Source organism: Eptesicus fuscus, chromosome 21 (genome assembly GCF_027574615.1).
Source record: "Eptesicus fuscus isolate TK198812 chromosome 21, DD_ASM_mEF_20220401, whole genome shotgun sequence".
In the NCBI taxonomy this organism is placed as follows: Eukaryota; Metazoa; Chordata; class Mammalia; order Chiroptera; family Vespertilionidae; genus Eptesicus; species Eptesicus fuscus.
This window is the reverse complement of record NC_072493.1, coordinates 43,473,393-43,487,322: the sequence shown is the minus strand read 5'-3', so window position 1 is coordinate 43,487,322 and position 13,930 is coordinate 43,473,393. Positions and strand designations below refer to the sequence as shown.

Genomic DNA, 13,930 nt, shown 5'->3' with positions numbered 1-13,930 from the left:
AAACTGAATAGTCCTGGGTTCGATTTTGGTCAAGGGAACATGCCCGGGTTGCGGCTTGATCCCCAATAGGGGGCGTGTAGGAGGCAGCCGATCAACGATTCTCATCATTGATGTTCCTAGCTTCCTCTCCCTTCCTTTCTGAAATCAATTATATATATATATATATATATATATATATATATATATATATATATATATATATATATTTTTTTTTTTTTTTAAGATCTCGCCTGAAGAATGGCTCCTTTGTGATGAACACATCCAACAGCAACTTGGGCTTACTTCTAACAGGTGGCAGGATACCGTGACCTTCCTGTGATATTACGCCCTATATACAAAAAAATAAAATAATGAAAAATAAAAAGATTGGTTCTCCCACTAAGCAAGGGCCTTCTTCCAGGGCAGCTGAATTCGTTCCAAATTGGTAATACTCCTGACAACCTGCAGAAATAGAAGCAGCCGAGACCCGTTTGGCTCAGTGGATAGAGTGTCGGCCTGTGGACTCAAGGGTCCCAGGTTCGATTCCGGTCAAGGGCATGTGCCTTGGTTGCAGGCACATCCCCAGTGGGGGGTGTGCAAGAGGCAGCTGATCGATGTTTCTAACTCTCTATTCCTCTCTGTGGAAAATCAATAAAATATATTTAAAAAAAAAAGAAATAGAAGCAAAGGCTCAGGACTCGGGTCAGTATTGGCACAGTGATCATATTTGTGAAAACGTGTTGATATTTTGTTAAACTGTCAACTTTTTATTTTGGAGAAAGGATTTGGGGGGGATGAGTATTTGCACATTCTGCATGACACACTATCATATAAATTCATTACAAAAATATTTTTGTGATTCTGTTAAAGGACTTCATCTTCCTTTTTCTCCCAACAAAACAACCATCTCATTTGGTGGTTACTAGGCAACACTTGCTGGACCAAACCATCCTGGAGGGGGAGGAAGGAGATGGTGTTTTTCTCGATTTTGCTCTAAGGAAAGGTGCTATAAAGATTCCTCATGAGGCTATATTTGAGCTGTTTACAGCTTTAGGATGGAGATTAGGCTGATGGGTGGTTGCTAGGCAGCACCTTGGCACCAGGGCCACCTTTGAGTAGAGCACAGCTGTTTATCAATTTACCCACTTGGTGGTTGCTAGGCAACACCTTGGCCTGGTCACTGCCTTCAAGGCAGGCTCTTCAGTATCATCTGTAAATAAATGAAGCAAAACTGTTACCTGAGAGATGAAAGTCCTCTTTTCGAGGACCCCAAACTGGGTTCTTTTCCTCTTTGTGTTATGAAGCCAATAAGAGACCCAGAGTATTAACAGTGCAAACTTTATTCAATGAAAAAGCAAGAGCCTAGCTCTCAAATCGGCTTCTCCTCCCAGGATCCAGGAACTGTTGATACTCAGAAGGGGGAGGGGGGTATTAACCGTTTTTTTCCAGATTCTGCCTTTTTTCTGTCCTTTTGTGGTTCCTTCCATCTTTGTCATGGTGATTGTCAAATTATCAGGGCACCTGTAGGTGTGTCATTTACTATGGACCTTATCAGATTTCTGGTCTCTACAGGTCACTTTGGCAGCCACCTTTTCTTAGATGTATTTTTCCCCCTCCTCAATTACAGTTTACATTCAGTATTATTTTGTATTATTAGTTTCAGGTTTACAGCATAGTGGTTAAACAATCTTACACTTTACAGAGCGTTTCCCCCAGTTGAGCTCGTTTTAACTAGTTCTTTCTTGCGAAGGAACTATTAACTGCAGGCCTTCCTGTTCTCAAAGATAAACACAGAGTTAGGGTGGGGTAGGGGCTCAGCCTGGTTAAATAGATCTTTTGTGGGATAACTGATTTCGCTCTTTCTTATTTTCACTCATTCTTGAGGGGTGCTGAGGGACGAAGGTCAGCCATCCATAACCTCTTTTGGCTGAATGTGAACCCTTTCCCGTGATAATCTTCTTTTTCATATATATATATATATATATCAGAGAGGAAGGGAGAGGGAAAGATAGAATCATCAATGATGAGAGAATCATTGATCAGCTGTCTTCTGCACAGCCCCTACTGGGGGCTAAGCCCGAAACAGGACATGTGCCCTGATCAGGAATCAAACCATGACCTCCTGGTTCATAGGTCAACACTCTAGGCCACACCGGTGGCTGGCAAACTGCTTTGGGTATACAGGAGGTTGTGCCAGCCATGGGGCACACCCCGTCCGTCTGGTGGCGGTCGAGGTCCACTGTTGGTGGAGAGTGTGAAGGGGTCCGGGGGCGGGCCTTCCTTGTGCAATTTAGGGAAAGGCTAGCCTGGGGCCCCTGACCTGTAAGGTTTACACATCAAAGAAGGGTCTTTGTCCAATAGGACAAATGTGAGTGGGCAGCGTGGAGCCTATGGGAAAGAGGTCAGATTGCAAGTGGGGTTACTGCCCTAGCCGGTTTGGCTCAGTGGATAGAGCGTCAGCCTGCGGACTGAAGGGTCCCGGGTTCGATTCCAGTCAAGGGCACATGCCTGGGTTGTGGGCTCCATCCCCAGTGTGGGGCATGCAGGAGGCAGCCGATCAATGATTCTCTCTCAGCATTGAAGTTTCTATCTCTCTTTTCCTCTCTGAAATCAATAAAAATATATTTAAAAAAAAGTGGGGTTACTTGGAGCTACTGGTTGAGAAGGGGATGTTTGGGGACGTTTTATTTTTCCTTCTGCGGCTATTTGGGAGATGTTAACCAAACTACTGCTCTCCCAAGGGAGGAGAGCAAAACTGGCTGGCGGAAAACAGGAAAGGAGGAGGAGGAGCCCTAAGAACTCCACGCATGTCTCAGCAGGTAACCGCACCATAGCAACCGATGCGGTTCTCTTTCAGGTACAGCACGAGGAAGTTCTGAAGTCTAAGGGCTGGAGGCTGCTTGAGAGGCGGGAGGGCTCATATCCTGGTTGGTATTCCTGCGGAACGGTGGCCTGAGGTCTGATACAGGCTCGCAGGAGTAGCGTGCGTTCTGGGTAGCCTCAGGTTCTGGGCCCATCGCCTGTTTCACCCTGGTGCGACGGATCCAAGGCATTATTCCCTGCAACTGAAGGGCAGACTTGGTAGTTAGAATTACGAAATAAGGCCCTTTCCATGTGTGCTCTTACTGACCTTGGGCCGTTCTCCCTCCAGATATTTATTTATTTATTTATTCATTTATAAGTTTTCTTTTCCTTTTCAATGTATTTTTATTGTTTTCAGAGAGGAAGGGAGAGGGAGAGAGAAATAGAAACATCAATGATGAAAGAGAATCATTGACTGGCTGCCTCCTGCATGCCCCCTACTGGGGATTGAGCCCGCAACCCCGGGACCCTTCATTCCACAGGCCGACACTCTATCCACTGAGCCAAACCGGGTTGGGCCCTGCAGATTTTTAGATTAAACCCAATCTCCAGGTTGGAAGAATAGTTGATAGGAACACAGATCCTTTGCCCAAATAAGGTTGGAAAATTTCTCCACTAAATCCTGGCTCCAGAGGGCGAGTGGGTGGTATGGCCAGCCTGGGTCAGCCGTTCTGGGGAGAAATTTGAGGTCTCCTATGGAATAAGGGCCTGGACTACTCGATGGGGGGGAGGGTATTGGAATGTCAGAGACAAGGACCCCAGGGATCTTCTCATCCCAGCAGTGTGAAAGAATCGGCAAAGGTGGTTGGAGGGAGCAAGAGCAGGATCCCAGGAGGGAAGGGCAACCAGCCAGGAGAGTCCTTTTTTTTTTTTTTTTTTTTAATATATTTTTTGCCGAAACCGGTTTGGCTCAGTGGATAGAGCGTCGGCCTGCGGACTGAGGGGTCCCAGGTTCGATTCTGGTCAAGGGCATGTGCCTTGGTTGCGGGCACATCCCCAGTAGGGGGTGTGCAGGAGGCAGCTGATCGATGTTTCTCTCTCATCGATGTTTCTGACTCTCTATTCCTCTCCCTTCCTCTCTGTAAAAAATCAATAAAATATATTTTAAAAAAAATATATATATATATATTTATTGATTTTTTACAGAGAGGAAGGGAGAGGGACAGAGAGCCAGAAACATGGATGAGACAGCCGTCTCCTGCATACCCGCCACAGGGGACGTGCCCGCAACCAAGGCACATGCCCTTGACCGGAATCGAACCTGGGACCCTCCAGTTCGCAGGCCGACGCTCTATCCACTGAGCCAAACCGGTTTCGGCGAGAGTTCTTGCCTGATGAGGGAAATTAAGGCCCGAAAGAATTAAAAAATGGAATGTAGGAAGCGTGCCTGTGGGAGCCGTCAGGGTAGCCTCGATCTGAGAGGGTGTCTGAAAGCAGGAGAGAGGGTAGCCCTCTAAATGCAGGCGGCTAACTTGTTTCTTTGCAGTGAAACAAGGCCCAGGGTTTCCCAGATCATAAACTGAAGTGGCCCCAGAGACAATACGTCTAATCTCACGTTGAGAATGAGGGAAAGAGGCTGAGAAAATGTGAGGTCTGGCCCTGGCTGGTGTGCTCAGTGGTTAGAGAGCCGGGCTGTGCATCGTAGGGTCGCAGGTTCCATCCCCGGTCCTGGTAGGGTGTGTGCAGGAGGCAACCAATCTATGTACATCAGATGTTTCTCTCTCTCCCCCTCCCGCCCTTCCACTCTCTCTAAAAATCAATGGGGGGAAAAATATCCTCGGGTGAGGATTAACAACAAAATGTGAGGTCGGGTCCCAGCGAGCTGGGAAGGAGGCAGCAGAGAAGGGAGTTACCTGACCGTGGATCAGAACGGGGGAGGCCAGGCTGAACCGGAAGAGGATAAGTCGTGTGAAGCGACAGAGTTGGACAGTAAAGAAAACACACATTTTAACAGAAACAAGATATTCCTTAGATTTGCTATCTTACCCAGGAGCTGCCTGAAATTCCTGCGCTTATGGTTCCTCTCACCTTTTCCGGAGCCCCAAAGTGAGCTCCTTACTCCGGACCGAACCGTGACCTTAAGCCGGGCGCCCCCAACCTACTTGGCCCAGGGTGGGTCTTCTCGGTACCCACTCCCTCCTTTACCCGTGCCCAAATTTTGGTTTTGGTGTCTCAGCCCTCTCCTCCCTCCCTCCCCCACCCCCCTCCCGCGCTCAGCAGCCGAGAATCGAAACCACTTCGGGGACAGACTCCGAAGCTTTACTTGTACGTACAATCAACAATCCGCCATCTTTGTTCAGGGCATGGTGACTTCCGGTCGGAGAGGAAGCGACCCTAACCCGGTTTCCGGGAGATGCTGGAATAGGGTTAGAGGAGAGGTTTGAGTTGGAGTCTTCCATTCAGCTCCCCATCTCGCCCTCTGGCGGTTTCGGATGGCAGCCAGATTTCGTGTGACGACGGTCATTCTCCAAGACTGGCACTGACCGTTTTCACCAAGGGATTGGGGGGGGGGGCGGGGGTCCAAATGGGGGAGGAGGGGACGGAGGGCACGGTCCATCTGCTGTGCCTCGCGGCCTCCAGCGGAGTCCCTCTGTTCTGCAGAAGCAGCCGCGGCGGTGCTCCCGCCCGCCAGCAGGTGGGGTCCTGACGCCTGGATCTCCGAAATGGAAGGGGGTTAGGAGCTTGGACTCGGTCTTCCAGGGAGCAGGGGCTGGGGACGTTTCAGAGTTGAGTTTAGAGGTCTGAGGGGTGCAATAGACCAAAAACTCAGTTTCCCTGACCAGGAGGTGCCAGGGGGATCTAGAAAGGGGAGGGGGTTGGGGGCCCCTGTCTAATGTCCTCAACCTTTCCACAGCTCCCGTTCTCTGTCATCGGCTCCCTCAATGGAGTCCACATGTTTGGGCAGAATCTCGAGGTGCAGCTGAGCTCTGCGCGGACCGAGAACACCACCGTGGTGTGGAAAAGCTTCCATGACAGGTCTCCAAGCGGTAGCTTGCAGCAGGGACTGGGCCCTGTTGAAGATGACCTCAAGGCCTTGCGGCCCTCCAAGGCCAGCTGTTACCCTCCCTGATCTCCGAGTTTCTCTGTCTGAGAAGCGGGTTATGCCGGAGGAGGATGTAGCTAGCAGCCAGGATCAAGGGCAAACTACTGTCCTCACCGCCCTGTTCCCTGGCCTGGACTCATTCTTCCTTCTCACCGTCCTTTCTCACAGCATCACCCTCATTGTTCTGTCATCTGAGGAGGGCACCTCGGAGCTGAGACTAGAGAGACTGCTCCAGATGGTGTTTGGGGCCATGGTGAGATTCCCCAGGCCTCTTCTGCAAACCAAGGAGTCTGAACTCTCAGCATCCTTCTCCCTCAGACCCAGCAGTCCAGCCCCCAGCACCTGTCTCCTCCAAAACCTAGGAATCCTGGCTCCCAGTCCCTCCTCCCGAAGACTCATGAGTCCAGATCCCCAGCCCCCTTCTTCCTCAGTCTCAGTCCCAGCCCCTGCTTTCTTCTAAGATGTCCAGGGCCCCTATTCTCTTATACGGTTCTAGGTTCTTCTTGTGGGACTCGAAGAGCTGACCAACATCAGCAATGTAGAAAGACTGAAGAAGGAGTTGAGGGTGAGGCTACTGATATTTGGGGACGACAGTGCCCAGCAGCCCCTGGGGCAGCCTGCCCCATGGATTCTTGGGGCAACTCAGTTTTCTGACCCTAAGCTAGGCCCACCCAGAAGGGCCACTCTTTTAAGGGGGAGGCAGCAGATCTAGGTGGCTCCCTTCTCCCTCCGCTAGGCCTGTTACCGCCTCATTGACAGCTTCCTGGGGGACTCAGAGCTCATTGGAGACCTGACCCAGTGCGTGGACTGTGTGGTTCCTCCAGAGGGATCCCTCTTTCAGGTATTGGGGAAACCTTGGGAACTCTTAAACCCAAGTCTTTATGGGCCTATCCCAGTCCTCATCCTCTTACCCCTGGACCATTGCCTCCACCTCTTCCCATCCTCAGGACTTCCAGTCCAACCCCCACTTGGCCCCAGAAGGATCTTTTTACACCCAGAGCTGACCCAGCCCCTCCCCTTAGCACAGCCCTCTCATGGCTTCCATTCCCCCCCCCCCCCCCCAGGACAAAGCCCCAGCCCCTTGCCCAGTTGCCTCGGGGGTCCCACAAATCTCAACCATTTCTCAGCTTCCCTGCCTTAGCATATGCTGTTCCTTCTGTCTGGGGAATCTCTATTTACCCTTTTAAAAATACTGCTCTTGTGAATTCACCAGGTATGGCCACCTGCAGGAGCCTGAAGGTGGTTGATTGTACCTGCTTGGGGCACAGTAGGACTCAGTAAACCACAGCTGCTGCTGTAATTGTTGGCTTCAGTAGCTCATGCGGGCAGGGCAGTAGATGCCTCACCTGTTTTAACTTCACGCTGTGACTTGGGGGTTGTAACTGCACGTGGGGGTGACGGAGCCCAGGCCCAGGGAGGGTGAGACACGAGCATGGCCACAAGGCAAACTGGGAATTGTCTGCCGGTCTGTTCCCACTCCTGGCCCACCTGGGACGTCTCTGTGCCCCTCTTCGTGTCTCCCAACGCAGGAAGCCCTCTCCGGGTTCGCGGAGGCTGCCGGCACAGCCTTCGCCAGCCTCCTCGTGTCCGGCCGGGTGGTGACAGCAACAGAAAGCTGGTGGCGGCTGGGGACGCCGGAGGCCGTGCTACTTCCCTGGCTGGTGGGATCCCTGCCGCCGCAGGCCGCCCGGGACTACCCGGTGTACCTGCCGCACGGCAGTCCCACGGTGAGTGGGTGGGCCCGGCAGAGGGAAGGTGGGGGCCTGGGGCACCAGTGCACGAAGCGGGGAGACCCAGAGGCGGAGTCGCGAGGAGGCAGGGCTTGCACGGAGCTCTGGCCCGCGGCTCACCCCGCGCCCCGGCGTCAGGTCCCGCACCGCCTTCTGACCCTGACGCTGCTGCCGGGCCTGGAGCTGTGTCTGCTCTGCGGGCCGCGCCCTCCCCTCAGCCAGCTGGATCCACAGGTGAATTCGGGCCGCGTCCCGCTTCCTCCCATTACACCCTCCACCCGCGTTTCCCGGCCCTCCTCCCTCCTCCCTCCCCGCCCAAGTGCTCTCTGCTCTGTGCCGCCCGGGCAGCCCCGCCCCTTTCGGGCTGTGCTCCCACCACCCTCACCCCCTCACCCCGGCTGGGCTCCTCTTTGGCTCCTTCGCCGTGCGTCCAGGCCTCGCCCCATCCTCGGTCCCCTTGCCTTCCGCCCTTGTGGGCCCCTACCCTCCTCGGTGGCCACGCCGCGGTCCCCTGACACTTCCCTGACCTCCCCGCGGCCCCGCCCCTGGCAGCTCCTGGACCGCTGGTGGCAGCCGACGCTGGACTCCCTGCGGGCCTGCCTTCCGCTGGGACCCCGAGCTCTGCCCGCTGGCTTCCCCCTGCACACGGACATCCTCGGGTAGGGCTCGGATGGAGGGGAGGGTGGGTTGGGGTCCTCACTCCTTCTTCCCTGGTCGTGACACGCCCTTTCCCACAGGCTGCTGCTCCTCCATTTGGAGCTGAAGCGCTGCCTCTTCACCGTGGAGCCTTCAGGGGATAAAGGTGACTGAGGACGAGGGGGGAGGGGGGCGGCAGGGAGGGCCCTGGGCCCTGAAGGGACTGTCACCGGTCCTTCTCCTTTCAGATCCTTCCCCTGGGCAGCGTCGGTGCCTCCTCCGCTCCTTCTATGCCCTAGTCACCGCCATGCACTTCCCACCAGGTCAGCGGCGGGCACAGCGCCCCCTTTGCACAGACTGGGACAGAGTCCCAGGTCACACGAGGGGGGGGGGGAGAGCTGGGGAAACTGGTAGGGGTCAGCTGGTATTGGGCAGGTTAAGGCCTGGGCACCCACTGATGGAAAGGAGGGACAGGAGGTCCCAGCCTGGAGGTGACAGACTCTCCTGGGTAATCTTAATGTTTCCAAATGCTTTATATGCAATGACTCACTTCATCCTCAGAGGTGAGGGTTACCTCCTGCTGTATAATCATTCCCATATTACAGATGAGGAAACTGAGGCTCAGCTAATGAGCAGCACAGCCATAGTCACACTCCACTCTCCCGCTTTAAGTACAGGCTTTCCCGATAGTCGGGGAGGGGGTACCACAGAGCCCAGATGAGTTAGGAAAAGTCCTAGAACCCAAGAGGCGCTGGAGAGTCAGGAAGGGACCCAGGGTGACCTACCCCAGCAGTGAAGAGCCTGGTAAGTTAGCAAAATGGTGGAGAGCAGCACCTGAGAGAGGCCGAGGACTGCTCCCTCCTACTGTTGACTCCACCCTCCCCACCAGCTTCCCACAGTGGGGTGGGGTCCCTGCCCCCCCCCCACACACACACACACACGTACCTGGAGCTGAATGCCTGACACTTGGTCAATATCACCTGCGTGTTGGCCATTTGTGTTTCTGAGTGAACTGCTGGGGCTGCACATAGCATCCCAGGAAAGAGGGGACCGAGGCTGGGCGGGAAGAGGGGCAGCTGAGTGGGAGAGCCTGTGCCTACAGGTCACTGACAACCGGACGGAGCCGAGGCCCTTGCCTGTCAGGAGTCAAACTCAGGCCCAGGATGGGGTTTGGCTCCTGCGGGTGGCATCTCAGTGGCCCACACCCCACTGGTCACTCCAGCCCTCCCTGTCCTTTTTCCAGAACCCGGACAGCAGGAGGAGAAGGCGGAGGACACAGCCCAGCAGGCTCAAGTGCCGAGAGCCTGCTACCTGGTATCGGGGACCGAGGAGCCAGGCACAGGGTGGCGTCTGGTGGCCCTCCAGTTGGGGCCACGGCGGCTGCTGCTGCTGCTGTCTGCTCAGAGCCCCTGCCATGGGCTGCGGAGCCTGGCCACCCGCACGCTGCAGGCCCTCACCCCACTCCTCTGACAGAAAGGAAGCCGGGGCTGTTAGCGTCTCTGTTTATTGGATCACAATAATACACAGCCCCTGGACGGGGAGGGGGCAGGAGGGGCCACAACAGGGTGGGTGGGAGGGGAGGAGGCGCCTGCTTCCCTGGCCCCTCTCCCCTCTGTGCTTGGGGGGGGGAAGGGAGGGAGGGGGCTCCCCCTACCCCCCAGAATGTAAACAGCAGCAGATGAACAAAAATAAAAATACAAAAGGCCGGAGGAAAGTCCCAGGCACCCCCCTACCCTGGGGTCTTCCTGTCACCAGCGGAGGTCCCCTCACTGCTCCAATCCACCAAAGCTCCCTCAGTCCTAGGGGCTTCCTGGCGCCGGCCACATTTCCAGGGGCAGGGTCCGGGGCTCAGAACTGCTGGGCCAGCAGCTCACACAGGTGACGGGAGACAGGCTCCTTGCTGGTGCGCAGGGTCAGCCGGTACATCTGGGGGAAGAAAGGGGGAAGGACTCAGGGAGGAGGCAGAGGGATAGGGCAGGCCAGGGGAGAGGATGGGGAGCCCAGGGGTGGGAGGGTCCAGGGGAGAGAGATTAGAAGAGAAAAAGGAGAAAGGGGTCAGGAAGGTGAGAGAAGGGACAGGAAGTAGGAATAAAAATGATGGGAACAGGCAAAGAATGAAAAATAAAAAGAGGCCAAGAAAGGTGGAAAGGATATAGAGACAAAAACCAGGGAGGGAGGGAAGGGGAGTGGAAGATGAGCCAGAGGACTGGGGCGCGGGGGGGCATCTGTTTCAGGTGGGCCCCAGACCACCTCTCACCTGAGCCTGGGCATTGGGCTCCAGCCGGAGCAGACAGCCCACCTGCAGGGCTTTAGTCTGGATGATCCCGGCCCCCACGAAGTTCTCAGGGTTGGGGTCCACGTTGTCCAGAAGAGCGGAGCCAAACCCCAGGAGCTGTGGGGGGGGAGGGTGGCAGCCGTCAGAGGTGCCAGACCTGTTAGCTCCCAGAGTGGCCTACCAGTTCCCAACACCACCGGGAGTGGGAATTGGCCGCATTTTACAGATGGGGAAACTGAGGCTCGGAGAAGGTGACCAGCCACCGGTCGCCGAATCCCAGAGTTAGGGCGAGGCCGGGCTGGGATGTTGGCCTGGGGCTCCCTCCTGAGGCTCCCTGTCCCTCACCTTGGCCTTCGTGACTTCGGCGTCCATGGGGTGGGTGGCTTTGAAGATTTTCTGCGCCTCCTGTTGGGGGCTGGGCCGGAAAGGTTCCAGTCAGGGGCCTGGCAGCCCGCCCGCCCGCCCGCCCTGAAGTGAGGCTGGGCCCGGCGCCACTCACAGGCTCAGCTGCTTCCAGCGCTGGAAGAAGTCCTGCGCCGCCATCTCTGTTGGCTGGAAGAACTTGTTGATGGTCACGGGGAGCTTCAGGGTGAGGGACTGAGGGGCTCCCCCATACCTGGCGTTAGAGAGAGGGCGCCGTCAGGCCCCGCCCCTCACCAGCAGGCCCCGCCCACCCGGCACCTCCCTCTGACTCACCGGAAGCGCACTGACAGGAGCGGGGGCGTCAGGAAGTCCCTCAGACACTCGATGTTGAGCACCTGCTGCACCTGCGCCCCACCGTCCACCTGCGCGGCCACACGCTTGGTCTGCACGGCCAGCTGTGCGCAGCGGTCAAGGAAGCCAGAAACTGGAGGTGGCTCCTGGGCCCTGCCGCCCGGATTCCTCCGATGCTACCTCGCCTTTCACATCGGGCTCAGGGCCTGCCCCCCGCTCCCCCCCTCCCCATGCAAGAGCCCCTCTGGGTTGGAATCGCAGCTCCCACCACCTCAGTGACTATGTGCACTAGCTTAGCCTCTCTCAGCCGCATCTGCGCATTGGACGTTGTGTCCTCAGCGCTCAGTGCTACAATCCAGCACAAGCACTTGTCAGTGTGGCTGGCACCACCTCCCTTCATGCCAGCGACCAGGGCCAGGGCTGGGCCATCTGCATCTCTCACCCCCGCCCCACCCATGCCCAGCACAGCTGAGTGTTCAAGAGGCCTCTGGAAATGGTGATGGGTGAAGCGAAGAACTAAAAATAAGAAGATCCTCAGAGTTTGGGGTCTAACCCCTAGAGTTTCACAGAGGGGAGAAGGGACTGGCTGCTCAAGCACTTCCTTTCATCCTTCCAGAGTTTTCCAACCACGCGGATGCGCAAAACAACCCCATGAGGAGGAAGCGAAGGGTCTACACAGAGGCAGAGCGACAGGCCCGGCCCGGGTCTCACAGGAGGGGCTCTGGTCGGCACCGGGACCCCAGGCTGGCCCTCGAGCTCAGGAGGCACTAGAATCCTGGGTGCGGAGCCGGACAGCGGACAGAGTCAGGACAAGGTCTGGAAGGGGCCAGACAGGGACAAAGGGGCCTGGGGCAGCAGGGGCTCCAGAAGTACCGCCTCCTCACACCTATCACATCACATCACTGTTGCCTCCTGTCTGGGGGAAAGGACCACCCCTCCTACAGATGACACTCAATCTCAGAATGAACAAGTGCTCAGGCTCTCACGCAACAGGGCAGAAGACGGGTCTCGACCTGGGTCCATCTCGTCCCAGGAAGGCAGACCCAGAGGGAGGCCTGGAGCCAGGGGGCTGGGCCAGGCCGAGAGGATATGAGTCTGGAGGTCCCCAGGGTGGACGACAGTGGGCGTGAAGCTCTGGAACTGTACTGAGGTCTTGTTGCCGTAGAAGAGATACATGCGGCCTGAGCAATGGGGACAGGCGGGCCTCCGTCACTCTCTACTCCACACCCGAGCCAGGTCTCCCCGAATCCCCATCCTCACAGCACCCCCCACCCCACCCCACCCCAGCACATACCCAAGTTCTGCCGGAACTCTGACTTGACTCCAATCTGCAGCAGCTGGTTCTCAAACAGGACCCCATTGTTCTTACACACGAACCTGGGGGAGCGGGGAGAGGGGAGCTCAGGATGAGAGGGTGCTTGTCTGGGCTCTGCTTCGTGACCCCCGCCTGTCCTCACGTCCCTCCTGATCTCTCCCAGACTCACTTATTCAGCAGTTCGTCAGCCTCTGGGATGGGCGACCCGATGTCCTCAGGACCGGGGCTGCAGGGAGAGGAGTGAGATGGGAGGGGCTGGGGGGAGGGAGGTGCTGATAGAGGGAAAGGCCTGGAACTAGCTCATGGAAGGAGACAACAGGCCTGCACAATCCATATACCCAGATTCCCCAGAGAACCGCAAAGAACCCCCGAATCAGTCTGGCGATTGCCTCTCATGGGAAGAGGACCCTGCATGTGCTGCTCCCCACCCCCCCACATCAGAGGACCCTATTTTCACTCCCTTCCAAGACCTTGACTCTACAGTTAGTTCAACAGGAAGCCTTGATGAGAGCTCCCAGTCCCCTAACCCTCCCTAGGGACACGGTCTGCCCACCAACCCCCTGAGGCCACCCCTTACTCAGCAGCTGGAGCTGGGTCAGCCAGCAAAGCCATGGGGCTCTCAGGAGCAGGCGGCTCCAGCTCGCTGGGCCATCCAATCCCAGAGCAGACAGAGAAGACAGGCGTGGCAGGCAGCCAATCCCAGACAGGCAGCAAAAGGGCCAAAGAGAAAGAAGGAGGAGGGAAGGAGAGAAGGAAGAGCAGGCTGAGACACGATGACGGGAAAGGACAACAAAGGGTGGCCAGGGGCAGCCGAGCCCAGAGTGGCCAGAGAGGGAAGTAGGCCGGAGAGGCGGCAGCCAGGTGGACAGAGGCACAGGGACAGGGAGGGAGGAACAAGTTGGGGGGAGTAGACAGAAGATGGGGAGCCCAGAGCCCAAGGCAGATGGTACCTGAGGAAGGCCTCCTCGGGGGTGGGCCCCAGGCCGGGCTGGGCGACTGGGCCATCGGAGGAGACGTCCACCAGGAGGTTGCCTGCACCCGCGGGAGCCTGGGGTGCCGCTGGAGGAGGGGCTGCCCGCAGCCCCAGGAGGTCGGCGGAGGGTGAGGGTGTCGACTGCAGGAAGTACAGACGCAGGTGAGAAGAGACGATACCCCAGGTGGACCCGCCCCGTGGCCCAGTCCTGGGGGACTCACCACCGTGCTGGGGGTGGGCTCCACACCCCCATTGATGTCATTGCTGCTTGCGTCCCTCCGGCCATCGTCCAGGGCGCTGGCGGCTCCCGGCCCCTTCTTGCGTTTCAGCTTGGCCAGGATGGACGACTCGCGCTCGGGGAAGGGCGGCATCTCCTCCAGCACCGTGGCCTGCGGTGGTGGAG

The 13,930-nt window shown here is 56.7% G+C and overlaps 2 protein-coding genes across 4 annotated transcripts in view; one reads left to right on the top strand and one right to left on the bottom strand.

Moving 5' to 3' along the window:
* Positions 1 to 5,114: 5,114 nt before the first annotated feature.
* Positions 5,115 to 9,742, top strand: FUZ (fuzzy planar cell polarity protein). Of its 2 annotated transcripts, XM_054710205.1 has the most exons (12): positions 5,115 to 5,207; positions 5,443 to 5,476; positions 5,696 to 5,817; positions 6,053 to 6,137; positions 6,381 to 6,449; positions 6,621 to 6,725; positions 7,414 to 7,611; positions 7,753 to 7,848; positions 8,167 to 8,273; positions 8,352 to 8,416; positions 8,499 to 8,573; positions 9,494 to 9,742. In XM_054710205.1, the coding sequence occupies exons 3-12, from the start codon at positions 5,735 to 5,737 to the stop codon at positions 9,718 to 9,720; spliced, it is 1,110 nt and encodes a 369-aa protein (XP_054566180.1). In that variant the 5' UTR covers positions 5,115 to 5,207; positions 5,443 to 5,476; positions 5,696 to 5,734; the 3' UTR covers positions 9,721 to 9,742. The 2 variants fall into 2 exon arrangements, with proteins under 2 accessions (XP_054566180.1, XP_008152559.2); XM_008154337.3 differs by lacking the exon at positions 5,115 to 5,207 and having other exon boundaries at positions 5,366 to 5,476.
* AP2A1 (adaptor related protein complex 2 subunit alpha 1) overlaps positions 9,739 to 13,930 on the bottom strand; it is a 31,652-nt gene continuing 27,460 nt past the window's right edge. Inside the window, exons 14-24 of one of the 2 annotated variants that reach the window (XM_054710203.1) lie at positions 13,749 to 13,916; positions 13,505 to 13,668; positions 13,132 to 13,197; positions 12,724 to 12,780; positions 12,534 to 12,616; positions 12,332 to 12,420; positions 11,222 to 11,346; positions 11,025 to 11,141; positions 10,871 to 10,940; positions 10,508 to 10,642; positions 9,739 to 10,176 (exon numbers count right to left, since the gene is read on the bottom strand). In XM_054710203.1, coding sequence (XP_054566178.1) covers positions 10,099 to 10,176; positions 10,508 to 10,642; positions 10,871 to 10,940; positions 11,025 to 11,141; positions 11,222 to 11,346; positions 12,332 to 12,420; positions 12,534 to 12,616; positions 12,724 to 12,780; positions 13,132 to 13,197; positions 13,505 to 13,668; positions 13,749 to 13,916 — 1,152 coding nt within the window. In that variant the 3' untranslated portion in view covers positions 9,739 to 10,098. The remainder of the gene's footprint in view (positions 10,177 to 10,507; positions 10,643 to 10,870; positions 10,941 to 11,024; positions 11,142 to 11,221; positions 11,347 to 12,331; positions 12,421 to 12,533; positions 12,617 to 12,723; positions 12,781 to 13,131; positions 13,198 to 13,504; positions 13,669 to 13,748; positions 13,917 to 13,930) is intronic. The other variant, XM_054710204.1, reaches the window with a different exon arrangement.